The sequence below is a fragment of the Microtus pennsylvanicus genome, chromosome 12, assembly GCF_037038515.1.
Source record: "Microtus pennsylvanicus isolate mMicPen1 chromosome 12, mMicPen1.hap1, whole genome shotgun sequence".
In the NCBI taxonomy this organism is placed as follows: Eukaryota; Metazoa; Chordata; class Mammalia; order Rodentia; family Cricetidae; genus Microtus; species Microtus pennsylvanicus.
The window spans coordinates 49969496-49996225 of NC_134590.1; the positions used below are offsets into that span (position 1 = coordinate 49969496).

General features: G+C 37.5%; 1 protein-coding gene across 6 annotated transcripts in view; it reads right to left on the reverse strand.

The window, feature by feature from the left end:
- Positions 1-26730, reverse strand: part of Slit2 (slit guidance ligand 2) — a 346206-nt gene that overhangs the window by 52725 nt on the left and 266751 nt on the right. For all 6 annotated transcript variants that reach the window (XM_075943593.1, XM_075943588.1, XM_075943594.1 and 3 more), the window contains 10 exons: positions 24572-24646; positions 23074-23217; positions 19241-19384; positions 17309-17475; positions 16217-16349; positions 13302-13370; positions 11908-11979; positions 10990-11061; positions 8659-8730; positions 6079-6242 (listed from right to left, as the gene is read on the reverse strand). In XM_075943593.1, coding sequence (XP_075799708.1) covers positions 6079-6242; positions 8659-8730; positions 10990-11061; positions 11908-11979; positions 13302-13370; positions 16217-16349; positions 17309-17475; positions 19241-19384; positions 23074-23217; positions 24572-24646 — 1112 coding nt within the window. The remainder of the gene's footprint in view (positions 1-6078; positions 6243-8658; positions 8731-10989; positions 11062-11907; positions 11980-13301; positions 13371-16216; positions 16350-17308; positions 17476-19240; positions 19385-23073; positions 23218-24571; positions 24647-26730) is intronic.

Here is a 26730-nt window from a genome sequence, read left to right on the forward strand (position 1 = left end):
TCCTTTAGAATCATTTCTCTGGCACCTTGATGGTTTCTATTCATTTTCCCACTTATATTTCAGAATTTTAAGTCATATCATCAGTCTTTTACTTGACTCCAATCTGCAATTCATTTTCTGTGCAGCATATTCTCTCCGTGTCTTTTCCTGATGCCCTCTAATGGTCTAATAATAGTCAGCTAATGACTTCATATTGTAGAAACACAAGTTTGATTGGTGAATCTGTTGTGGACCATGAATAATAGAAATAATACAGCAATGGCAAGAAGCTGTGATCTCTCTCTCTCTCTCTCTCTCTCTCTCTCTCTCTCTCTCTCTCTCTCTCTCTCTCTCTCTCTCTCTCTCTCTCTCCCCTTAATTTGAAGCTAATTGTTTCCAAGGGATATTTCCTTCCAACAAAGTAGCCAGATGTGCACCACCGAGAAAGTCATCACCCCTCACGGAGACAGCTATTTGAAAGTGTCAGTGAGAGGAAGGAGGTGAGTGTATGCTAACCTGTTTTGATTTAGATCAAGCTTAGCTTAAGAAACCACTGCAGTATTGGCTATATGAGCAGAGGTGTGTTTAGCTTACTTAATATTTCACAGTGAAAATGAGAAGAAAGTTTGGTTAGCACTCTGTCTCTGTAACCTGCTTTAATAGAGAGACTGCTGAATTTAAGTCTACTGAAGTCTGAGGGTAGACCTGCTTACAAGACTCCCACCGCGAGCTATGCACCTTACCCTAGTGTAGCCACCGCTGAGAATTCTATCTCACTTTGATTTATTAGCAAAAGCTCCAGACCAAAAAAAAAAAAATTCTAACTATGATCCCAGAACCTGCCTTTATTCTCTGAACCTTTGGAAACACTAGTCCAATAACAACCTCCTGTCCAAAGTACATGAAAGAAAACTCCACATAGGGGACTTTTGATACCAGGCAATTGGACTGAAAGGAGACCTTGTTTAAAAGTATGGCCGTATGTTATACTTGCTATTACAGAATTTCTTAAGCCATATTATCAAAGGCATATTTAGCATTCAGCAAATATTAATGGGCATCTACTTTGTGTAAGATGCTAGGCTTCAGAGGATCAAATCCAAATGAAATGCCTGCGTTTCCTCAAAAACTTTACAGTTCAGCAGTAGAGATCTGCATGTGCCAATTAGTGTGAAAAACTCAGGGAAATGATAGCACATGTGATGAAATGCACATTTTTAATTTGTGTACGCTGTTATGTCAGAAGATTTATGAAAGAAATTGAAATAGGATCATGGATTGCAGGAGGAACTTCATGGCCCGTTATTTGTTGCCATTGGTGCAAATGTATTCAGCGTTTAATAAGACTAAGAATTGAACTCCATGAACAGCTAAGAAAAAAAATTTATTACCAGAAAAGTACATTAAGAAAGACGCAAAGAAAATGTAAAAGAAGAAACAGTGGCTACTTCTAACGTGGACGAGAAGAGCTAATGAGGATAATTAAAATGATGTCTCTGGATTCAGCAGGACAGATGTCATTGCTCTTTTCATATGACCAGCATAGAATGGAAAAAGAAAGTTGATGATGGGTGATTAAAAAGTCTTCTGAGTCCACTGGATATGCTTCCTGGCTGTATGTATGTGCCTTTGGCCAGGAAACAACTTCCTGAGCCAGGATGGATTAGGATAAACAGTATAAATGTTTCAGGTAATTAGTGTTATCATGGAGAATATGATTACAAAATATTCAAGAATGGACTATAAATTTTAGATTCTCTCTCTCTCTCTATATATATATGCATGTTAAATCTTTCGCAATTTCAAATGTTAAAAAGTGTAACAAAAAATTTATTTACTCCCTCTTATTTTTATGAGTGATGCCTTTTGCAGATAACTATTTATATATCCACATTTTCTTCTGATGATGAACACATTAAAAAAATCCTCCAAACTAATGTTATTTCAAAGATAAAGTTATAAGTTAGTGGCATGAGATATGAAAATGTAAAATCTTTGGACTGGGTTTGAATAATGCTTCCAAGCTGGTCTAACCAGTAAATTTTTCATCATCTGTAGTATAAGCTAAATTATTTAACCTTCCTTACCTTGGTTCATAACTAAGGCTAATTTTATGTAACAATTTTTGTGGTTCAAAGCCAGAGGCTTCAACTCAAGCTGTTCAAAATTTCTCCCCCAAAGGAAAATGCGAATCTCTTTAAGGAAACCACTACTATTTCAATGCCGTAATGGAGAGATATGTATCTTCCCTTACAATTCTAGAATGGACAGGATTACTAATATGTAAAATTAGGTGAAGAAATGCAATAAAGCAGATTATGGTGTAATGCTAATATTTTAGGATAAGAAGTTCCTAGGATTACTTGTTGTTTGCGCTTTTCTACAAAAATAATGAAGTAAAGAAGTGATGAAGATGATCCTCCTCCTTCTCTTCCACTTTGCCTTCTGCTTCCTTTCCCTTCTCTTTTTCTTCTCTCTCTCTCCCCGTGCTCCTCATACTCCTGTTGACTGGGCATTGAAACTAGGACTTCAAGCATCCTAGTCAATCCACACACACATGCTAAGTTCTGTTTTTACAGTTTTTTTTTTCTTGAGGAAGGGAATCACTATTTGTCTAATTGCTCTGTAGCTCAGGCAGGGTTGAGCTCTTCTTGCCCCAGCATCCTGAGTAAATGGGATTATACATATGTACCACTAAGTCCCAATGAACTTTTGTAGTCCCCCTGTCTGGTTTGGACTTCTAGCTGTGAAAAACGTCTATCTCAGTCCTTGTCCTTTCCACCATGTCGTTCTCTCACGTCCCCTGGGCACATGTATAAACCTCCTGATGTCATTAAAATTCTGATTATCACTAAAATCCATAATTGCTTAATCTAATTAGATACATTTAAATATTTCCATCTTATGCATATTTCTGTCACTTAGATTCTCTATTATTTTAACTGTGTAAAAACATAAGCCTCATGCAAATATGAGTGTAATTATCATTTACTGGATCCTTAACATGTTGGAATATTGCTTTATAATTGGTAGGCGCTCCAACAATATTTGTTAATGGATAAAAGATATCTTATATTTCCAGTAGAATTCTCACTGTTTCGTTCATTTGAGTTGCTAATGAATGTTTATTAAATGAAAGAAGTGGATAATTTAGCTGAGTGCATAGTTAAATCTTACTAAACCAGGAACTTTAAGGGGTATTTGAAGTCAACAATGACAATAAACCACAGTGGCTTTCTCAGTGAAAAACTAGAAATAGAAAAGGCAAAGATTCTTTTTATGATCGAAGACTACTTGATTATGCCAGTGCTAATGAGAAGAAGGCAAACATGCGGCTACAAAGACAGCTTATGATCATTACCACCTTTTTCCATTCAAGAATGTTCTCGCTTGCTAACTAAATATGTTATGACCTTCTATTTCATCTAATTCCTTTATTTTTTTATATCATAAAATGTGATTTGCCATATTGGAAACATAATAGAAATAAAGAACACATACTTTAATGAAAGTCATTAACACAAAATAATAGCACAGATATTTACTTGTAGAAAAATTACATCTACACCTGACAATGCAATTGTGTCTTTAAATAAAAAGTATTTGTTTTCCTGTTGTAATTTGATTGCATATTGATAAGTCTTAAAACAAGAGGTTGTATTTAGCCAACTCTCATGAATAAAGAAAAAACATTTTACACTGCCATAAATAATGGGGGAGTTAATTTAAATATGAAAATATAAAATTATAAAATATTTAAGACCACATCATTTTACTGCTTTCAAGCTCATAAAGCACAAATGCTCACAAGACAGGACTCATGAGATTTCCCTGAGTGGATTGTTCCAATAGTAGATTAGAATGCATTGCCTTCAGCCAAACAAATCATCACTGGTGGAGAGTTCTCAATTTTGATTTCCTTGGTATACCAGTATAGCAATGCTGTATGCCTATTACTACCAGTGGTTTATGTAGAAAACCTTTCTATTGAAACTCCTAAGTGAAGCAGTAGTGAGTTCTGATGGCAGATATACATTCTTCAAATTGTAGCCCCTTTACTTGGAATCATTATACCTACATTATAACTGCATCAATCATTATATCTACAGTTTTGGTATCTCAAGTGGGCAGTGCACAGTTGTTACATAGGAATCATGGGAAGATAAAGCACTCCAGATAGAGCAAAATAACCCCAATCCAGAGAAAAGTCATTGTTATTGTTACTATTAAAGAATAAGCATCATACTAAGTGGAATCATGCTTTTATTTCTAATAAAATTAGTTCATCTCACTAGATTCTTCTTCAATATTACCCCAACTTGGGGTGTTGTCTGATGGTATGTTGTTGGTGTCTTGGAATGTTAGAGCAATGCCCTTAACTGCATATCTATATTGGGTGTTTTCTATGTTTAAGGCAGTGTGATTTGTACATTCCCAGTCATTTCATTTTTGTAAAATGTGTGTGCGCATATAATTGAGAATTGTAGAAAAGTGTTGCGTGAGTATGCAAGTAGATAAAGGTCAGGATATAACTGCAGTTGTTGTTCCTCAAGCACTGTCCACCTTCTTTTGTGTGTGTGTATGACTGCGCGTTTACTCAAATACTAAGAATCCAAACACTGGTTCTTATGTTTATACAGCAATCATTTATCAAGGAGATGCTGTAGAATTTAGTGACTGGGCTATTTCTCCAGTCCTTCCCCTCTTTTCTTATCTCAGTAGCCTGGAATTAGTCAAGATACTAGGCTAGATGACTACCGAACATTAGAGCTCCATCTCAACCATCCTAGGGATTTTAATCAAGTACTGACTGCTCTGTCTGTTTGGTTTTTGGTTTGTTTGCTTGTTTTATTTTGCCACATGTATTCTAGAGAGTGAACAAGTCTTTATTCTTTCAAGGCAAGCACTTGACAAACTAAGCTACCTTTTCAGCCTTGTCCACTTGTTTAATCTTAACATTAGTTCATGCTAATACTAGCCTGTCTATTCACACATGAGGAAACTGAGACACAGTTTGGTTATGTCATAAATTAGGTTTTCCTAAGGTACTGGAAAATTAGCCGGTGGATTTAATCAGGTCAACTGGGGTTCACAGTGCATGAGGTGAGCCGCTACCCAGTGTTGTTTCCTTAAATAAGTTTTTCTTTATGGGTATGTAAGGCAGTTTTTAAAAACACAAGTTTTAGAGGCTTAGCTTTTTTTGGAAGCGAATGAAAATGTAGGATGGATTAATCACACCACAAACTGCTCTGTATTCCATAATATCAAGGCTTTATATTGTCTTACTTTACATATAGAACTTTCAATATTCTTTCTTCTCTAGTAATGCTGAGTAGGTTTTTAGAAGTATTAACAAGTTAAGAAGAATGACAAAAATTATCAACTAAATCCACATATTTGATTTCTGTGAATAGAATGATGTATGAAATAATTCTAACAGTGATTATGTATAGATAATGTGACCAATACTTAGTTTTATTTCTTTTTGCAAAAAATATTTACTAATGTTTTTATTTCTCCTCTTAGATTTTCCCTTTATACTATGAATGTTTACATTTACTATTCTCAGAATGAGAGAAGATAGTATTTAGAATTTGCACAAGTGCATCAGCAAAAGGGCAAGGAAGGGAAGAGGCAGGAGTAAAAGCAAGCAAGAGGGAGAATTCACACAGGGAATCTCAGCACAGAGGCAGGGGTGAGTAAGGAGGCCTGGCTGGAACACTGGGAGGCTTGGCTTGGTTCTGCTTACCTGGGATGAGAAAGCCACAAGGCCCTGGCAAAGCTAAAAGCAGGGGAGCAGGGGAATATTCAGATAAAGCAAAAGCAAAACATTTTATTGATTAGAAACAAAGAAAGCCATTTTCAATTTGTGCATTTTCAAGATCATCTATCCATTCCCGTGGATCTAAGGTGGATTTGAATAGCACGGTGCTTTAATTAGGAGTCACAGGAAAGGGCCTCCCTTGTTCAAGTAGATGGGCAGAGATCACAAACTCTTTTCAACTAGACCTTTGAAGTTTACTCACAAGAGACTGCCATTTCTGTGGTAATGAATGCAGAGAGCTTTTCAAAAGAATTGCAAATCCTTAAAAGCCATACCTTGACATGTAAATTTTTTGGAGGGAGTTGTGAGTAACAATTTATCTGCCATTTCTCCAGGACCAGCACAGCGAGCAATTCCAGGTTCCTTATATTCCGACTTCACCCAGTCGGATAACCACTGCATGTTACAATCACAGTAAAGAGGGTTGGCTCCAATCGCTCTGGAAAAAGAACACCACAAAAGCACACATACACACACACACAAGTATGGAAGTATTGTTATTTCCTAACGGAACAGGTTCACAGTGATGCTCAGTAGAAAAATCCCTATGGTTTTGTTGATGCCAACAATTTAGAAGAAAATGGCGAAACTGCAGATTACCACTCTTTTTTATTTTGGTGAAGCAGGGATAAATTATGGTAACAGTTTCTTGGGCTTTACAAGGTATCTTCATATGTGAAGAGACACATTTACCTTGGATGTAAGTACATTCCAAGCGCACGTTAGCACTCCTTGCATTCTCCAATTATTTACTGAGAACACAGTTACCATGCAAGACTTTGCGGACTCTAGTATAAACAGGAACTCATTCTTGACTGCCCCACCCAAAGAACTCTCGTTTCTAGGGAGACCGAAATATAGACAAACACAAGTCATCTTCAGTAGTAGCTACACAGCAGCAAAATTTAGAAGATGTCTGTAATGTGGAAGTTGACCTCTCTGGGAGGTGACAGTGGATATGAAAAGTCTACAGTATATGGGAATATTGATTAGATGGAAAAGGCTAGGGATGTTGCTTCAGTTAAAGGACCATCATCAAGACAAATGAAGCCTGTTCTCCAGAGCTTATTTACATTTTCTCTGGTCTGCCATTTTCTGGTCTCTCTTTAGAAGCCTGCATTTAGTTACACGAATAATAATAGTAATGGAGACAAGAGAGAGCAGCTAGCATGTCTGACATCACTACAGCTTGCAGGAGCTGGAATAACCCGCTTATGTAAATAATTACCTAATTTTATTTAAAATAGCTATATGTGAGGGAAATATTAATAACAAGTTATTATCACTAATGAGTGGATTAATTAGCGGGTTCAGAAACTCACCATGCTTGGACACAGATGTTATGGTAGGTAAGGCAGTTTTTACAAACACAATTAATACCTTCTGATTAGTAACAGAGGTTTATAGTTTAATCACAATCTATCTCGTAATCTCATCTCATCTTTAGGAAACCCTTTAAAATATATTTGTAAAATCATAACACCTTATATTGTAAGAATAAATGTCCAATTTGAATCAAGCGTCACAATGAAGTAATTGTTTCTTTTGCCTGACACAGTTCAAATCAAAACACGAGCAGAATGATGTTTTTGGCTAATTTGTTCTCATGTCTATTGACATTTCCAAATGCTCTCCTGAATCAGAGGAGAGAGAAGTGGGTGAGAAGAGTTATTAATGGCCTCAACATGAAAGAAAAATGTATAACTGAGAAGCAAGGCTGATCAGGGACAAGACAAAGACATTTGAACTGGATCACTGTTGTGGCGAGAGTCATCTAAGGAACTCTTTTCTCAGGTCAAGCAGGATAGCCATCTTTCATGCTGTGTGGCCTTTTCTGTTCCAGGACCCTAAATCCATTTCCTCCTTTCGTTAGCATTCTCTCAGACAGTGGCAACCACACCCCCAAAAATAACTATTTATTCATACTGTATCTCATGAACAGAACATCTGAGGAGTGTGTAAATTCAGGCAAAACATGATTAACTACAAGATGCCTGTCTGAATTTTCTAAATATCTAATATTTTTAAAATTTGTGAATTTTACTGAGGTCAAAGTCTCTTTGACACTCAGGAAGAACCAGATAAATATGACTGCTGGATTTAAGTGTAACATCACATGGGGAAGCTTCTTAGTCTTGGACTAGGATTGATATCTTAATATTACATTTAGTAACAGGACATTCAACAATGCTAACTTTCAGTGCCTGAATTTTACATATATATTTTTATTTATAGCCATACATACATTCATGTATACATATATATACATATATATGGCCATATATATGATCTATTTCTACGTCTATATTTATTCCAAGTATAATATTCATTGCAAGTATAAATATGGAGATTAGAAATGGATTGCGGAGAGAGTACATACAAAGACACGTCACAAAGCACTATCTGACTATAAAACATTGAGTCGTGCCAATGTCAGTATTGCACAGCATTACTGTCAATGAGAAATAATATTTGTAGTCTAAATGAATCTAGGTTGACTGAACCGGTGTATGATTCATAGAGGAAGTGGTATGTGGGACGCAGCTTTGGGAAGTGGAGTTGGGTAAGAATCAGAGAACGAGAGAAGGGACAGTGCTGCTGGGAATCTATGTTCATAGAAAAGGCACCCTTAGCTCAGCAAAAACCACCCAATTAATGGAGACGTCCAGTCAAAAGGAGAAAGTTAAATTTCCTTGTAGGTGATAAGATATCCAATTTGTAACTCTCTGCATTTTCTTTTAAGATGAAATCAAGTATGGCTTATATTCCAGCAAAGGAGAGGTAGAGAACACTCCCGAACGTGCTCAGCAGAGAGCATCTGATCCCAGCACTGCAACCATGAGCCAGGTACTCACAAGTGTGATAAGGCTGACAGGTCATTGAAGGCACCTTCTGGCACAACGGAAACATCATTTCCATGTAGAGACCTGCAAGTGAGAAGAAAGTTTAGAAGAATATCCCTACATGTACAAAGACTTCATTTTTATTAAACACTTAAGTCAGTGGAAGAAAGTGATCTATTCTGGAAGCTATGTTTGAACAGCAGATATCTATTAAGAAAAAATAATTAACCTCTGCACAGAATAAATTCCAGGTTGAAGAATTAAATATAAAATTAAAATTACCAATTCTTTAAAGTAAAATACACTATTTGTAGAGTCATAGGGTGGGGGAAACTTTCAAAAGGACAATATAAATCTCAGAAACTGTAAAATAAAATCTGTTAAAGGGCTGGCTGTGTGCAAGAAACTGGAGGGAATATATCAGAACCCTGAAAGAGAAATTTGATTCTTTAATTAACAGATGTAAAACCAATAGTAACGGAACAGATGTCTGTGTTCATAATGAAGATTATCTAACAGGTCATGGGTAATGAAATCATCAGGCTCCCCTAGAACATGCACCACAAATGTTCATTAAACATACAAGTCAAATGCTATAGTCATTAGATATGCTAACTGAACAGCGAGGAAACATAATTTCCAGTGTGCCAGAGAAAAGGAAAAGGATTCTTAAAATAATAGTATGAAAAGTTTACAAATGTGCTTTGAAAAGAGCACTCTATGAAACTGTGGGTGGAAAAGACAATCTGTTAATTAACTGGCAAAATAATTGTCTGGGGCAAGATTGCCAGGTAAAAATTGAGAGCTTGGAGGCCGGGTTGGGGGATAAGGGGAGATGGGGAGAGAGAAGTGAGAAGGGGAGGATGGGGAGAGCTTAGGGGAATGGGACAGTTGGGATGGAGGAAGAGTGGATATAGGAGCAGGAAAGTATATATCTTAATTAAGGGAGCTGTTTTAGGGTTGGCAAGAGACTGGACTCTAGAGGGATTTTCAGGTGTCCAAGGAGATGTCCCCAGCTTGTTCCTTGGGCAGCTGAGGAGAGGGAGCCTGAACTGGCCCTATATTATAGCCACACTGATGAATATCTTGCATATCACCATAGAACCTTCATCTGGCGATGGATGGAGATAGAGACAGAGACACACTTTGGAGCACTAGACTGAGCTCCCAAGGTCCAAATGAGGAGCAGAAGGAGAGAGAACATGAACAAGGGAGTCAGGACCGCGAGGGGTGTGTCCACCCACTGTGATGGTGGGGCTGATCTAATGGGAACTCACCAAGACCATCTGGACTGAGACTGATGGAGCATGTGATCAAACTGGACTCTCTGAACATGGCTGACAAGGGGATCTGACTGAGAAGCCAAGAACAATGGCACTGGGTTTTGATTCTACTCTATGTACTGGCTGGGTGGGAACCTAGTCTGTTTGGATGCTCACCTTCCTAGACCTGGATGGAGGGGGAAGGACCTTGGACTTCCCACAAGGCAGGGAACCCTGACTGCTCTTTGGACTGGAGAGGGAGGGGGAGGGGGAATGGGGAGGGAAATAGGAGGAGGGGAGGAGGTGAAAATTTGTAATAATCATAATAATAATAAAAAGATGCAAAAAATATTGTCGGGGGACAAGTTAACAGTTCTGGAACTATCCCAACGTCATGAGCAGAACTGCCCTTCTAAACCATGTTTTCACGTTAGAGCATTTGTAGCAAAATGAAAGTATAGATGGCTTGTTTGAGTGTTATGAGAAATAATAATAACTTGCCATTAATCTGAATGATAGTGAGGATAGAGATAGCTAATAAAGCTGTTTCTACAATCTAAGGAATACCCTGTAGCTGTTAAACAGTTGAGAAACAACTACACACATTAGAAGAGGAACATACTATAGTGTTAAATAAAAGAAGCTAATGCAAGACCAAAAAAGGATCCTACTCATGTCTGTTAAGAGTTCCATAGCTGTGGGGTTACAGACATTAGGATATAATCAAGGAACAAAGCCTGGAATAATATATCAAACACATACATTTCAGGGAAAAAGTAATCAAGTCAACGTGATACCTAAAGAAATGCTGTTCTGTTATTTTTATAATAGTTAACTGGAGATAAATGAAATGTATGCTTTAGTCTTACAGATTACCAGTAAATGACTACCATAGCAACAAGTTTTACCAAAGAGGAATTATCCTGTATTAATAAAAAGACAACTGTCCCAATTTCAAATTTACAGCAAAACGTAGCACATGCATGACGAAATAACCGAGAAAAACAAAGTGATGACATCACTCAAAAGATAGCTCAGAACTCAGATTACCCATAAAGGTGATTAAACACAGGATACTTACAGTAACCGAAGAGACTTCAATCCATCAAAGGTTCGTGGAGGAATACATCTCAGACGGTTGTAACTGAGAATTCTGCAATCGGAAATATGTCAATTTATTTAACTTGGGAATCTAATAACATGCAAACGTTATTTTAAAACAAAGCCATTTGAGACTGGCTATTTAAGCAGTTTATAAATTGAATATATTTATACATGATTTACATTGCTCACCTATGTGTTCTAATCTTAATATGATACACTTCGTAAGGGTAACTTGGAAACTTCCCCCACTGGGTACACATGCCTCACTTATTCTCTGGCTCAGATATCAGGCCCTGTGTGGTGGTTTGAATGATAATGGCCCCATAGGCCTAGAGATCTGAACAGTTGGTCACTGGGAATGACAGTATTTGAAAGGGTTAGGAGGAGACCTCGTTGGGAGAAGTGTCACAGGCTTTGAGGCTGCAAGAAGCCCTTTCCAAGCCCAAATCCTCTCTCTTCCTCCTGCCTGAAGATGCAGATGTGGAACTCTCCAATACTTCTCCAGAACCATGTCTGCCTGCATGCCACCATGCTTCCTGCCATGAGGCCAATGGACTAAACTTCTGAAACTCTAAACAAGCCCCACTAAAGGCTGGCATTTATGAGTTGCCATAATCATGGTGTCTCTTCACAGCAATAGGACAATGACCAAGATGCCCTGAAAGCTTAATGTAAGGATTTATAATAACAGTCATGAACGCAAATATTTTGTGTTTTATACCAAACCAACGTTCTGAGCAACTTTTCTCTGTGGTTTATGGAAGCTTTGTCTGTTTCTCTAGATGGTATTTACACTTCATAAGATCAGACTCTCTCTTCTTCAGCAGGACCCATGTAGTAAACCCTTCCTGCCTCACAAAGAAGTGAACATTCAGTTCCACACTTTCAAACTCACAAGGTCAGAAGCTGTGTCATGTTGCTGAAGCTTTGATTGGAAAGGGTGCTTATTCGGTTGTTACTTAAGTCTCTAAAAGAGAAAAGAGAAGACATGGTGTTTGAATAACAAAGCATTCATTCTTAGGGTTAGGATAAACCACCAGTTGTTACAGATCCATTAAGGTTAAGAATACATCACCAGTTGTTACAGTCCCATTAACTCTCCATTCTTTACCGCAACTGACATAAATGTTCACTAATACACATAATCAAATTTGCTAATTGAAACAGTCTGCAAGTTCATTACAATTAAATTGTCATCATAAAAACACCCTGCTTTGGCCTTTGTCTAAACCACTGACTGAAAAGGTCCTCAATAAATATTTATTTAGTGAATATGTAAAGACATTGAATGTTGCTAACTGGAATTTTCAGAATGCCTTGTGTAATTTTTACTTGTGAAATATATTACATGGCTATTATTATATTCTCTGTATGATCACATCATTCATTCATATACCTATTTGCTAGCATACATATATGTGTGTATATATAATCATTATAGGTAGCTATTATTTCTCATGGATGAAAATCCAACACATGAATAAATGGAAGATCAGTAAGAGGTAAGGGTCATCTATTCTTGTATTTACTTTCCAAAATACAAGCAAAAAGTACACACATAATTGTGAAAATGATAGGAGCTTTATAATCCATAGTTTGGATGTTGAAATTCTACTCCAAATTAAAAAAATAGTTACATGTTGTTATGAAAGCTATTTTTATGATGGGTCAAACTGTCACCATAAAATCACTTAATTCACAGAAAAAGAAACGAGTTATTTTTTTAAAGATAGAAATCTCAAATGAATATATAATTAATATTTTGAAATTTATACTCAGAATGTCAGGATCATTGTATCACTGTATTAGATAGAGTTTAAATCCACATGCCTGTATAAAATGAAATTTAATATTTATAGTCCCTAAATTATTTTAACATGTCTCATATAAGAAAGTCAAGCAAAACATGTATTTACAGGAATGTTTTGACCCTATTTTATTTACTATATAAAATGAAATATTCCCCACTCTTTTCTTGACTTCTAACAAGTATCTATATCTTATCAATAAATCATCCAGTTTTACTGTTTGGAAGCTTTTTTTTCCCCCTCTGAGACGTTATTGGATTGCTGCTTCTTTGAGTAGAGATGTTTTCCCTAAGACACCGCATCACAAGATCGTTATTCCACAGAGATGGAGCTAGCGATCCTGAGCCACAGTGATCCAGGATCCGGGCGAGTTACTGCCAGTGATTTATATTACACAAAAGGCTCTCTAAATCTTCTGCCGCTTGACATTCCCCTTTTAATGAAATAAAATAAGTTAAAGGTGGGAAAATATTCTACTCACATAAGTGTTAAATGTTTGTAGTTGGAGAGCTCCTTGGGGACCAGTGTAAACTGATTCCCATCCAGATACCTAAAAACAAGGACATAACAAGGTCGCCTTATAAAGTGGCAGTGGGAAATCACAAAGCAAATGAACAATATTTACTTTGAACAGAGATGAGCACAACTTGGCAGAATTCTCCTTGAGAGATCATATTCCAAGATGAGATCATTATTCAAGACAAGTAGAGGGCACATCACACGGGGGTTCAATCTAGAACTCTTTGTGGCTCACTTATGCTGATGCAGAAACTAAAGGGCAGAATGGTGAGTCCAGTTCTTTGTGGTTTAGCCAGGAAAGTAAGCCAAACATCTAGCCATGTTTGTACCAGTAAAAAGGTCCATCCAGTGACTTACGTTTTTATGTGGCCTCCAGTTTATTTGTATTTATGTAGAGACAGCACCATGAAATTGAGGAATTATTAGCTAAACCTAGCTATTGAGTCTGAGTACTCTCTTCATTGCTTGTATATACACATATCTTGACATAATCATTAAATAACAATGGACAGTTTTAAGGAGATATTTAAGAGCAATTAGACGTAACCTCAAAGTAGATTTAGTGTCACATATCTCCTTGGTGAGAGAGGTCTCAAGAGCTTTCACAGAATAACATAAAACTTTTTAAGTACAAAAAAAGAAGCATGGGAATGCAAAAGTATTTTTCAAATAAAAGTACACCTTTGTCCTTGTATTGGGGTCATAACACAGCCTAGTCACAAAGAAATCAGCTAACTGACAGGACACAAAATAAAATGGAGGTTGGGAGTTATATCCATTATGTCACAAGAAGAAGAAAAAATCTTTTCTTAAAGCTTTCCTTTCCCAGACAACAGACTCTAGCTTAAGAGCCTGCAGCACTAGGGTCCTCTGCCAGCGAGGGAACTGGTAACAACTCTGGCCCTTTAGAGATGTGGCTTTTCCTGCCCCAGTGCAGTGACCAATCTTGAAGTTGAAGTTAGAATTGTCATGTTGATAGCAAAAGCCAAAAAGTTAACTGAGGTATAATATTTCAAAATATAAGTAGGTCTATACAATGCACTGGCTATACATACATGTGGTCAATGTGAGATTACAAGTCATATTATGACTTCTGATTGAATACTCAATTTTCTGGTACATATTTATGCATTGTTTTGCCTTGTTTCCTTAATTTTTCTAGCTGTTTTGTTTTGTTTCGTTTTGGTTTTGCTACCACTAGAGGGAGGCAGCGTTCCACGAATTTCAACACTTTCCTTTTCTTCCAGAAATGTAGCAGCAAGACAAAAAAGACCCAGAACAATCTGCATGTCTAAATGGGGGGAGATACATGGCAATGATTAAAACTAATGAGTACCATTTGCTATACTTGTCCACCAATACATTGTAATTCTGCGACATTCTTAATAATTTAGTGCCATACACGTAGGCACATTTTCTAATATAAGAATATATACGACTGGCAAGAAGGATCTTGCTGACTTGGTAAGATTCTAAGAATAATCTTTCTAGGAGGTAAAACTTGGATCTCAAGAGATGAATTAGTATTCTCCTGATCTATATGGAACAAATTTTATTTATAGAAAAGAAACTTAAACTATTTAAAACTGAGCTTTAGTGTGATGTAGACTGAAGACTCAACTTCAGTGAAGAAATACATATATAGCACAGATATGGTGAAACAAAAGATGGAGCTCAATGCACCCATGAAAGAATATTTAATGTTTTTTGAATAAGACGAAGACAAAAGGTGAGCTAAAATGATAGAAAAATATTTAATTTCAATGAAGGTGTGAATGTCATAATCCTCACTGGGTTATTTATAGAGCTTCACTTTGCATATAGAATGCAGGCTTATAGCAATAGGGAGTGGGGAAGGGTTACGGGTCCATAATCAACTTCTGAAAAATATTGAAACAACAGTTGTGTAATTAAACACACAAAACACAGTGGTTACAGCCAATTAACTCCAGTGTTGGTTAGAAAGAGAAAGAAACTGAACATTTAACAGCATTTTGAATCTAAGGAACACATTTTCCCCATATGCTACAACTGTGTCTTCTTCTCTGAGTGTTCTACTTAGGACCAAAATAGGATCCATGAACTGAACATGACTTGAAAAATGAGACCCTGGCAAACTGAAGAGACATGCTTTTCACTTGATCTTAGCCAAAAGCCTTGAAGGCAATAAGCAAAAACATTCTTGAACTTCGCTAGCCATGGTGCACACTGCACAGATGTTGATGATAGCTGATTATGTGGTGTCCTTGCATGCATTTCCGTGAATGATAGGCACATATCAGCAGAAGCCACATGTGGATTTAAAACATTGATCTATAATTCTATATAAACAAAAATTAAACAAGTATTATGTGACTCCCTTTGATTTAGATAAAACATTTTCCCATCAAATTCTAGTTTAGTTGTAGAGGAGTGGAATGAATCGGGTAAAGTTGAATCTTTATTCTTGCATGATGTTCTGTTGTATTACATTCTGAATACGTGGCAGGGATTCAGCCATAGGTCTCTGAGCTGAAGGACTGGCGTCTGCAGGTCTACTTAGATGGATACTGGCCATGCTCTTTATATTTAGATATCAGTTATGCAAGCATGAAAAACAGTTGGCCACATGCCTTTTGTATCTAAGGGACACTGACGATTCCAAAGAGACAATGTCGCCTGTAAAAAACAAAGGTTATGCCAATTTCTTCTATTCCCAAATAATTATTGTCCCATATGATTAAGCATTGTGCTAGGAATCAAGTATAGCACACACTTGACATTGCAAATAAATTAACTATGTAACACTTCCCAAACTGCAATTTATGGAACAGTGGTTGTGTCACAGACTTCAATCCCAGGAACAGAGAGAAAAGAAGGCCAACAAACTCTACTTACAGTTCTGTGACATCTCGTGGGATACCTTTAGGCAAGAACTTCAAGCCCTTGTTGCTACATCGGACTACTGTATCCAAGCAAGTACATTCCGAAGGACAGCGAGAGAGTGGAGAGCAGCTATTGTCATCATTTCCTAGATTATCACATAAAATACAGAAAATCACAAATTTTTGAAGGGGCTAGAGTGGACTTTATACATCCATATGAATTTGACAAACATGAGGATCTTGAGCTATATAATAACTTATGATGAAATCACTTACAGATTAACACTATATATGCACTCCTTTCTAGTTCCCTAAAGTAGAATTTCAAAAAAACAGCTTAAAATTTTGAACAACTAACACAATTTTAACAGTTACTTATTTTTTTCAGCTACTTATATACTTTTAAGTAAGGATATTCCAACATAAACTGGGTTAAGGAGAAATCGCAAAGAAATGTACATAAAAGGACAGATTTTCTTCACATGTTTGGGAGAATTGCATGAACACCTCTTGTTAAAAATATAGAATTCGAACTAGTTCCCTGCTCATTGGCAATAAAACAACTTGCTCCACCCACCTGATAGGAATATAATGGGAATGAAAAGCAATGGCAGAGAGCATTAGAAATGGGCGACTGACTTTGTTGATTTGTTAGCACTTCTATGTTACAGCTGGTTTTGTTTGTTTGTTTGTTTTTTTTTTTTTTTATTTTTCTTCTTTGGACATGGTAGCTCCTAAAAGACACGCTGAGAAGAAGTTAAAAATAAGCTCTATGAGTATCATTTACAAGTTGGGAGCTTGGAAGTCTCCTTGAACATTTATAAACAGGCAGAAAGTAGGCTTGAATGTGAAAGGACAACCCTAGAACAAGTGATTTGCTGCTAAGAACAAAGAACAGAACAAAGCAGAACATGGCACAGTCCTTAGGAAGGAACTGGACCATGTCTTAAGAGCTGCTTTTGGAAACATTCTTGCCAGCCCATAAGCCCTGCTTGCTACCCTGTCTTACTGTACTAAAGGAAGTATACTCCCTTGGACAACAGAGCATCTCATTGGTCCTCCGAATGAAGGGCTACTGACCCATGATTTGCCATGCATTTCTTACCATCATCACAGGTGAAGTCCTGAATGGCTACATCTTGGATTGGGATTTCCTTGAGGAAGTAGGGCTTTTGGCATCGTGGGTTTCCTGTTACAATCCTTTTCTTTCTCAGCCATTCTCCCAGCCAGGCCAGATGACAGTTACAGTTGAACGGATTGGCCAAGAGGTTTCTAAACACCGTATACAAACAATGCACAGTTTAGAGCTCATTTTCTTATTTTTCTAAATCCTAGGTGACCAGTTCTCCACACTATTTTGTCTACAGTAGTACATTTACTTAGTCTTTGTATGCCCATTCCCCTAGATGCACACAATGACGCACAAAATATGCCATGCACATTTTTTTTCCTAAATGTGTATGGCAGGAACCAAAGGACAGTGTTATTTCAGAAGAGAATTCTTCGAATAACTTCATGCAAACATTAGTAAAGGCAGCCAATTTAGGGTTTATGCAGTGAATCCTGATAGATGCCATACTTAGGAATAATTTAAATATGTCAGAGATCTAACTTACTGTCAAACTCTTCCGTGCTGATAAAGTAGTAATTTAATATAAAGATGAAGGCTGATTACCTTATATTATTGAGTTTAACCTGACAACAGCTATTCCCTTAATTTGTCACCTCACGATTTCCATCTCTTGTTTGCTTCAGAGAATAGCTTTCTTATCTAAACTGACAACTGAGTTGATTAAATGCCAGTTATAAAAACGAATTTACTTCTAGAAATCTCAATATTTTTGGCATCTCATACTTAAGTACAAACCCATCGACAATCCCATTATTTATAAACATGCCATCTTTAATATGCACAGATTAGTCACTCCATGTGAAATGTCACACTTCATGTGGAAAAGGGAATAAGTACTTTACTGATGGATGGATGCTAACTTCACTTTTTTTTTTTCAGTGACTTGAGCAGAGTCAAACATGCTTTTGGAATTGTTCTAACTATCTGTATTCCCCATTGTGTTGAGTTAGGTTAGGATATTAAGAAACTGCTGTGGCCAGGATATCATCCATTATTAGAGCTGTAATAGCAAACATCGTGTTCAGAAATTGATTTACAAAAGGCCTGAAATACATTGTTCAAGGGTTATTTTTAAATGTTTGCAGAGTTCTGTTCTTAGACCTAGAAATATTTTCAAGTTGTTTACATAAATTATTATCTCAGACAGGCTCAACCCATTCCTTCTATACATTTGCAGCCAGAGTATGGAACCTCTATTAACTAGCTTTTACTATTGGTCTGTTCATTTTTATATACCTCTTATCATTATAAATGATCCTTGTAGAGTGTTGTTGGTTGGTAATAATTCTATCAATTCAGTGTTTATGGTACTTATGGATGAAAATATTTATTGTTTAGGATATAAGTGGAAACCTGTGACATTTCCTTACAGTATTATCATGTTAGAATAATTTACAATTCTAAATCTAAGCCCCATTATGGATCCCATTATTATAAAAACAAATAACTGAGGAATAAATATATATATCAAATTCTGTCTAATAAAAATGGTAATAATTTTAGAACAACTAAAGCAAGTTTAACATAAGTTTGTCCTTTTTAAAATTCCCAAATACTTGGTTGTGTTCTCATGGGATATTTATTAATTCATTAAAAGAATACTAAAAAACAATAAGAATTATAATACACCATCACAAGTCATAGATAAAGGCAGGGGTTATCAACCTGTGGGTTGCAACCCCTTTGGCAGTTGAATGACCCTTTCACAGGGTTGCCCAAGACCACCAGAAAGCATAGATATTTACATTATGAATCATAACAGCAGCAAAATTACAAATAGAAAGCAGAAACAAAAATAATTTTATGGTTGGGGTTCACCACAACATAAGGAACTGTATTAAAGAGTCATAGTATTTGGAAGGTTGGGAACCACTGGAAAAAAAAAAAGGAAGATTTTCTACTTACAGTGTAGATAAGGAATGGAGAGTATCAAATGCCCCTGGTGCAACTGTAGTAATTTGATTGTCATATAAAGAAAGCAGACGCACAGAGCCGAGTCCTATGAAACTCTCGTTCCCCACACAGCTTATTCGATTACTTCTCAGCATCCTGGGGGAAGGGAAAGAACACTGTTATGGAGATAAAATATCAGGCACTCAATTTTGCCCTTTAGAGATGAACATGTAGCAAACATGTAGCATTCATCACTATTTTAAATGTTTGCTTCCCTAGGAATGGGTATAATCTGGATACCATCCTGCAATAAGAGAATGCATAGAATAATCAGTGCCTATATTAAGTCACAGAAAGCATGCTGAGCCTGTGTGGATTTACAGTCCCATGATGAGGGTAACATGCTTCCTTTTGATGATATAATTATATCTGCCTGATCACCTAATGTCCTCAGTCACCTGCTTGTGTCCTTGGAGCCCAGTGATTTATGTATCCAGAATAGTGTGACATTTGAGAGAGAAGAAAAAAAGGGCGGAGAGAATCAATAGACCCTGCAGACGGAGAGGGCATCTTGGGGACTTAGTGACTCACTGTCTGACAGGAGCAGAGGGAGTCAAGTGTGACTGAGCATCCACAAAGCCTGCATCAGATTGTTTTATTTATGAAAAATCTGTTCCTAGGTTCAAGTTCAGAACTCCCAAAAGGCATAAGTGTAATATACAACAAAGGTTAAATAGGTTTGTTTTGAATAAACTCTTTTTTTTTGACACTGTCGTTAACAGGATTAACACTGTTATTATTTCCCCACCACTGCTAAAGCTCTGGCTTAGTTCCCAATTCCTCCTTTCCTGTGCTGTTTATTTGGAGGTTTTCAAAAGGAAGAAAACCTCATACACAAATTTAGAGTTGCATTACGTATTATTCAGAACTCATGAAAAATTAATTTAGCCATCTTTCTATACTCAGAGAAATTGCTCTGCCAATAGAATGGCAAATATAAAAGGAGAAAGATAATGTACTGGCTAGATTAATCTCAACTTGATACAAGGTAGAATCATTTTAAAAGACAAAACCTCAGTTGACAAAAGCCCCTGCAATATTGGTGCAGGGAAAAGCCTGTGGTGCATGGTCTTGATTGGCGATTGATATGGGAAAGCCCACTGATGTGGGCAGTGCTCCCCCTGGGTTGGAGATCCTTGGTGCTAGAAGAAAGGAGACTTAACAAGCTATGGAAGAGAAAGCCAAGCAATGAGAACTCACTCCTGGCTTCTGCATCAGTTCCTGCCTTGAGATTCTGCTGACATCTCCCTTTGATGATGAACCATGATGTTGAAGTGTAAGAAGAAATTAATCTTTTCTTCCCTGAGTTTTGCATTTTGTCACAACACTACAAACCCCAACTAAGACAGATGTTGAAAAACGGTGTTGCTGTAAAGTTCTATGTTTGGTAATAAAACAGAAATAAGAATGTTTTCTTTCTGCTAAACTGTAGAAAAGAAGAAAGATGTCTTCTTATCCAGGCATCACTGAATAGTCAGAAACAAATGCACAGTATCCTTTGACAATAATAATGGAATCTGTGGTCTTAATCTTACTGGAGTTAAGAGACCCTGGGAAGAACTGAAGTAAACTCCTCTCTTGATAAAAAGTAAAAAAACCAAAAACAACAACAACAAAACCATCAGCTCATGTGTTGGGAGCAGTGAGACCCCAGATCCTGAATTTCTTGTAAACACCTTGTAATCTCCTGATCTGAGTGCCTACAGCTGCTCTGAGCACGAGACCTTCAGGAGTTCCTGATGGCAGGAGAGTGGTTTCTGGTGGGTTTGGCTGGGGCGTGGCTATCTCTATATAATCTACCCCTGAACACAATAAAGGGGGCATTCTTGGGGCTTTGGTATCAGTGTTAAAAAATCTGCGTGTCGGTCTGTCTCTGCGTCTGTATTCTCAACCTCCAGCCCTTTACCTGAAGCTCGCGAACTGGGTTCTAGCACAGAGTGCAGACACGGGGGTGCAATGCGCGGCACTCATGCATACAGCAAGCTTTGTCTGATTTCTCGGGCTGTTTTATAACTTGCTGAAATATACACACAGATTACAAGTTATCTGACTAGAGCAGAGGCGTTAAGAGGTTTAGGGTGGGATGTTATTCAAATGTTTACAACACCAAACCTCAGAGACAGTGTGGAAGAATAGATAGAACCAGACACATCTACTCGAGTAGTTCTTTGACTATTGGCTGCTCCATTCTCCCCGACACAACTGCATGGAGACTGCTTGCAGGTGCTTTACTCACACCTTACAGCATAAACAGCAGGAGCCCATCAGTGGAAATAAGATGGAGAAAGCTCATTTCAGAGATCTCCCAGGCCTTGTCATTTGACTGTATCTCATAGAAGCAAATGCTTGACATATTGTCAAGGTAATACTATTGACTGAACTGTGACTCCCCTAATTCATACCTTAAAGCTTTTATCACCAATGGGACTGACTTTAGAAAAGGTCTTCACCGTTTTAAAAACCTATACATAGAATGAAGGCACAGCGGAGATCTCACCTATCTCACTCACTCTCCCTTTCTCTACCTGAGGATGCAGATGAAGGTCATGTGTGTTTATGGCAAGAAACTCGCCAAGACGGAAGCCTGGGGCCTAGACAGAGGGTTGAAAAACAAATTCAACTTCACGGTGAACGTCTACATCCAGAAGCATGAAAAATATGTGTGGAGTATTCAGACTATGGTATCCCACTCTGGCAGCAGAGATGGGCTGGAATGGGTGAAGTTCTAATCTATGCCCCCTACATTCTCCATAGTACTGGTGTGTGAAGGAAGGATGGCATTAACAATAAATGAGCGCACAACTTCTGTGGAAGAAGGGAGGTATTGGCATTTGTTTAGTAACCTGAAACAGCCTAGGGAAGTGCAGATGCAGGCCCGATGGTGCATTTTCTTGGCTATCCTTTAACACACTCTCAGTGTATGTCCCACAAACACACTTAGCAACTGTTTGCATACCATTTTAGATTGATTCAAAAGTGGTCCCTGAGAGAGGTCTGTCGCTAACATGCTGGCCATGCTGGATTATTGGATTCCAGGATAGCTGTGCAAAGCTACAGTATGTATCTATTTCCATGTGCAGGGGATATAGACACACACACACACACACACACACACACACACACACTATACCTAAATTTGGGGTTATATTAACACATCCCACTGATAGAGAAAAACACCCTTTTTCCCTCCTCCTGTCTTAAAACAGGGGACTTCCTGCTTTCCCATTATACATGGATTCCAGGGTCAGGTGAGATGCCATTGCTTGAGCTTGTGTTTACTGCCAAAGGCTGCTTCTTGCTTGCAAAGAGATTCTTTTATGTGCTATGACAATGGCTGTAGAATTTGGTTTTGCTCTCTTCTGGTTTATGAGTTATTACTTTTGGCAAACACTACTTGCAAAGACACACCGAAATAATTCAATAAGACAAACTGTTGCATTTACTGTTTGATCTAAAGTCTCATCTTCTCTACATAAACAAATTTTGTTAGACATAAAGAATTTATTCCTTCTTAACTCCCTATCATTAACCACGTAGACAAAACCCTTAGCATGTTTTCTTAGCAATAGATAGTGAAAGATTTATCACAACCATTGCCTCTTTTCTCCTGATGCATTACAGGGACAGATAAACGTATCCTCTGGATGAACACAGTTATTCTGCTTAAATGTTATGTCTGAAAATTTGAGTCACTGTGCCAGGAGGAAAGTAGATCTCACCTGTTTCTGCAGAAGATATTGAACAACGAAGTCTAAGCCATTTTAATGTGAATCAGAAATACTTACAATGTTTTGAGGCTTTCCAATCCTTTGAACATCTTATGTTGAACATTTTCCAAACGGTTACTGGTGAGAAGAATTTCATTCACACCAGATGCGCCTTCAAATGCTCCCTCCTCGATATCGGTGATCTTATTGTTGCTAAAGTTGCTAGATAAACAGTGTGAGACATGGATTTAAATGCCTGCCCACTAACACAAGATGCGCCAAAAATATATCTGGTCATTTTCAGTCTACTGAATAAACATCCAAGTCTTCCACAGTTTTTAAGATTTTCACTGCAAGGGTTATAGAAACTTGTAGGTGTTTCTCTAATCCATGAAGCCAGAAAAACAGTAACACTAAGAGAGAATAACCATTAAAGCAAAATATAGCCTAATTTTACTCAAAATGAACTGCGATGATTCCCAGAAGTCTAAAACTATTAAAGCCAATTATTTGGTTACGTAAAGGTCTTATGTGGCCCAGTAGGCTGGCCTTACTGGCCACCAGGTTCCAGGAACCCAGCTGTTACTATCTCCCCAGCACTGGGAGAATAGGCCACTATATTTGGATTTCCTTACCTGAGGAGCAAACCCACCTCTTTGTGTTTATAAGACCAACACTTAACCAATGGAGTAATGCTGTTACTTTGTTTTGTGATTTATTTTCTATGCCTATAAAGCACTGCTCAGTAAAGACCTGTGACACTGGACCCTTTATTGCTAAAAAGACAGTAGGGTTAGTGGCATGAAGGAAAATAATTAAGAAATCAGAAGATGTTGTCAAGGAAGCCTAACATAGAGAAGGACATAGGCCTAGGTTTGGTCCTCTTTGCTCCAAACAGTGTCAGTGCCTGGGGGAGCTCTTTATGTGAGACTGAGTGTGATAAGTGCCGCGGGATGGTGCATCCGCTTCCTCCTCATGCATTCCTGGGTCCTTGCCCACTTGCCTTTCGTCCTGCTTCTCCCTTTACTCAAGGACATGGGATAGTGATGGAATGTTGATGAAAATGCTGAGCTTAAGAATTTACACTGAAATATGAGCTGTGGACATGAAGTAACACAGATGAGCAGTCTGGCTAGTTTACTAATCATTAATTTTGACTATCTCGTAATGAAAGCTTAATGAAGCAAAAGTCAAACAGTTGTCGTGAATGTGCTGAAAGAGAACTAGCACCATGGTTTGGGGAATTCTTGAGGAAGTTACAGGACATGGCCGAATCCATCTTAATGTGCTTAGATTGCTGGATTCCTGCTGCAGACGCATTATAGACCAACTGTCTGCTTTAGAGGAAGTTGCTAAGGGTTGGCTTGGCATCATGTGAACACACGGAAAACTACCTTTTACACAGTACCCTAAGTCCATGCCCCATGCAGTCATAACATGGAAATTTCTCTGGACTTCTCTTTTTTAAAAACTATTTTCCTGTTTCAAAAGACACTGGGATAAAATGGAAAAAGATATAAAATTTGCAAGAGAAACACACTGCAGACAGTCTATATATAGCTAACAAATGACTTACATTTTACGTAACTGAGGAAGTTTCTTAAATATCCCTGTAGCTTCTAACACTGTAAATTCATTATTATTGAGTCGCCTGCGGAAAGAACAAAAGAGAAGATGAAAGCTTTCTCATAGGTAAAAAGGGTTTAGCTTGTATCTGTTACACTAAGTTATAACATCTTTTTATGTTAACTTTGGAATAGAGCACAAATATAACATGGAATTCATAAAATTTAGTTATGTTTTTATCACTTCATCAAAAATTTCAAAAACAAAAACTTGTTAAATATATTGAAATATCAAACAAGAATCCAAACCAGCTCATATGCAGGGGTCTCCATACCAAAGTCTCAAGGCCTTGGTTTTTCACAAGTACTTGCTTCCTAGCCTTATCATTCATTGATAAATTGACACACAATTCCGATACTATAAAGTACCTAAAGTATAGAATTTCAGTGTATTTGTAATATTGCAAGCCAGGTGAAAGGATTCATGCATGTAGTCTCAGTATTCAGGAGGCAAAGATGGAGGACCAGAGCAAGTCCAAGGCCAATGTAGTCTACATGGTAGACCTCAACTCCAGGCAATCAAGGACATATAAGAAACTCCATCTCAAACAAAAACATAAACAACTGTCTCAAATAAAAACAAGCAAAACCCAGTACAACAATATTTACTAGTTCAGTATACCTTGCATTATCCAAAAAGTACTCCAAAATCAATACCAGTCATTGGCAATATACTCTTATTATGACACAGCCATATTCCTATCACCATCCCTCATTTGTGCCACATAACCCGTGTTTTCCTATTCTGGACATTTCGTTTAGATGGAATCTCACAGATTATGTCTTTTACTTCATCTTCTAGGATGTTCTGAAAATTTTGTGCTATTGTCAATTAAATAATTACATTTAGGTATCTACTTACTGCTAGATATATAAGTACAGGTGCCCATAGAGGCCAGAAGAGGAAACTGAACCCCCTGAAGCTGAGTTGCAGGTGATCATGAGCCAGATGGCATGGATGTTGGAACTTGACCTTGAGTCTTGTAGGAGCCATATGCTTTGTTCTCTTAAAGGCTGAGCCACCTCTCTGGCCTTTTTAGGAAGTTTAATTTTGATTTATGTTATGATGTTATTGGTATTTTATTGCTTTTCATAACTGTGTAAAAGAATGGGTACCCCACATTCATTTAGCCATTTATCAGTTAGTAGACACTTGTTCTACTCTGTATTTGTCTACTATGAAAATGCTATGTTGAACATGGTATGTGGATTTTTGTGAGGATGTACCTTTTAAATTGTTTTACTATATACATAGAAGTAGCTTTTGTTGGATCATATGGTGGATTAAGGCATGCTACATTGAAGAACAACGGTGCGGGACAATTCTGTATTTTATCAATTATGTTTTAAATAAACACTGATTGACCAGTAGCCAGGCAGGAAGTATAGGCAGGACAACCAGACAGGAAGTAGAGGAGGGACAATGAGAACAGGAGTATTCTGTGAAGAAGGAAGGTCTTTCTCAAGTCCTGTCCTTCCACGGAAGAAGCAAGATGTGACCTGCCCCACCGAAAAAGCTACTGAGCCATGTGGCTAACATATACTAGAATAATGGGCTAATGTAAGTTATAAAAGTTAAAAAGAAGTCTGAGCTAATGGACCAATCAGTGTGATTTCTTTGGGACTTACCAGCTGTGGGAACTGGGCAGGACAGAAACCAACAAGTAAGGCCCTCATGTTACAGTTTTCCCAAGGCTATACTATTTTATACTTAAAATACTAAAGTATATTTTTCATCCATATATCATTGACTTTCCCCTTCACATCCAGATTTTGTACATGAGGGTAATGAGAAATTTCTCCCATAGGCTCACATATTTGAACATTTGGTCTCAAGTTGATAGTGCTATTTGAGGAAGTCCAGTTATGCTGAGGGAAGTGTATTACTCGGGGCAGGTTTTAAGTATGTATAGCCTCACCTCATCTTCTGTGTGTCTATGATATATGTCCCATCAACCACTTTCCTGCTTCTGTTACCTGGTGCCATTATTTCAGTTTCATGATGAACTCTCATTCAAGAACACTAGATAAAATTATTCTCTTCTATAGACTGCTTTTGGTCATGGTGTTTATATGCTGTGCAAGCGGTGTACCTAGAAATATAAAACTT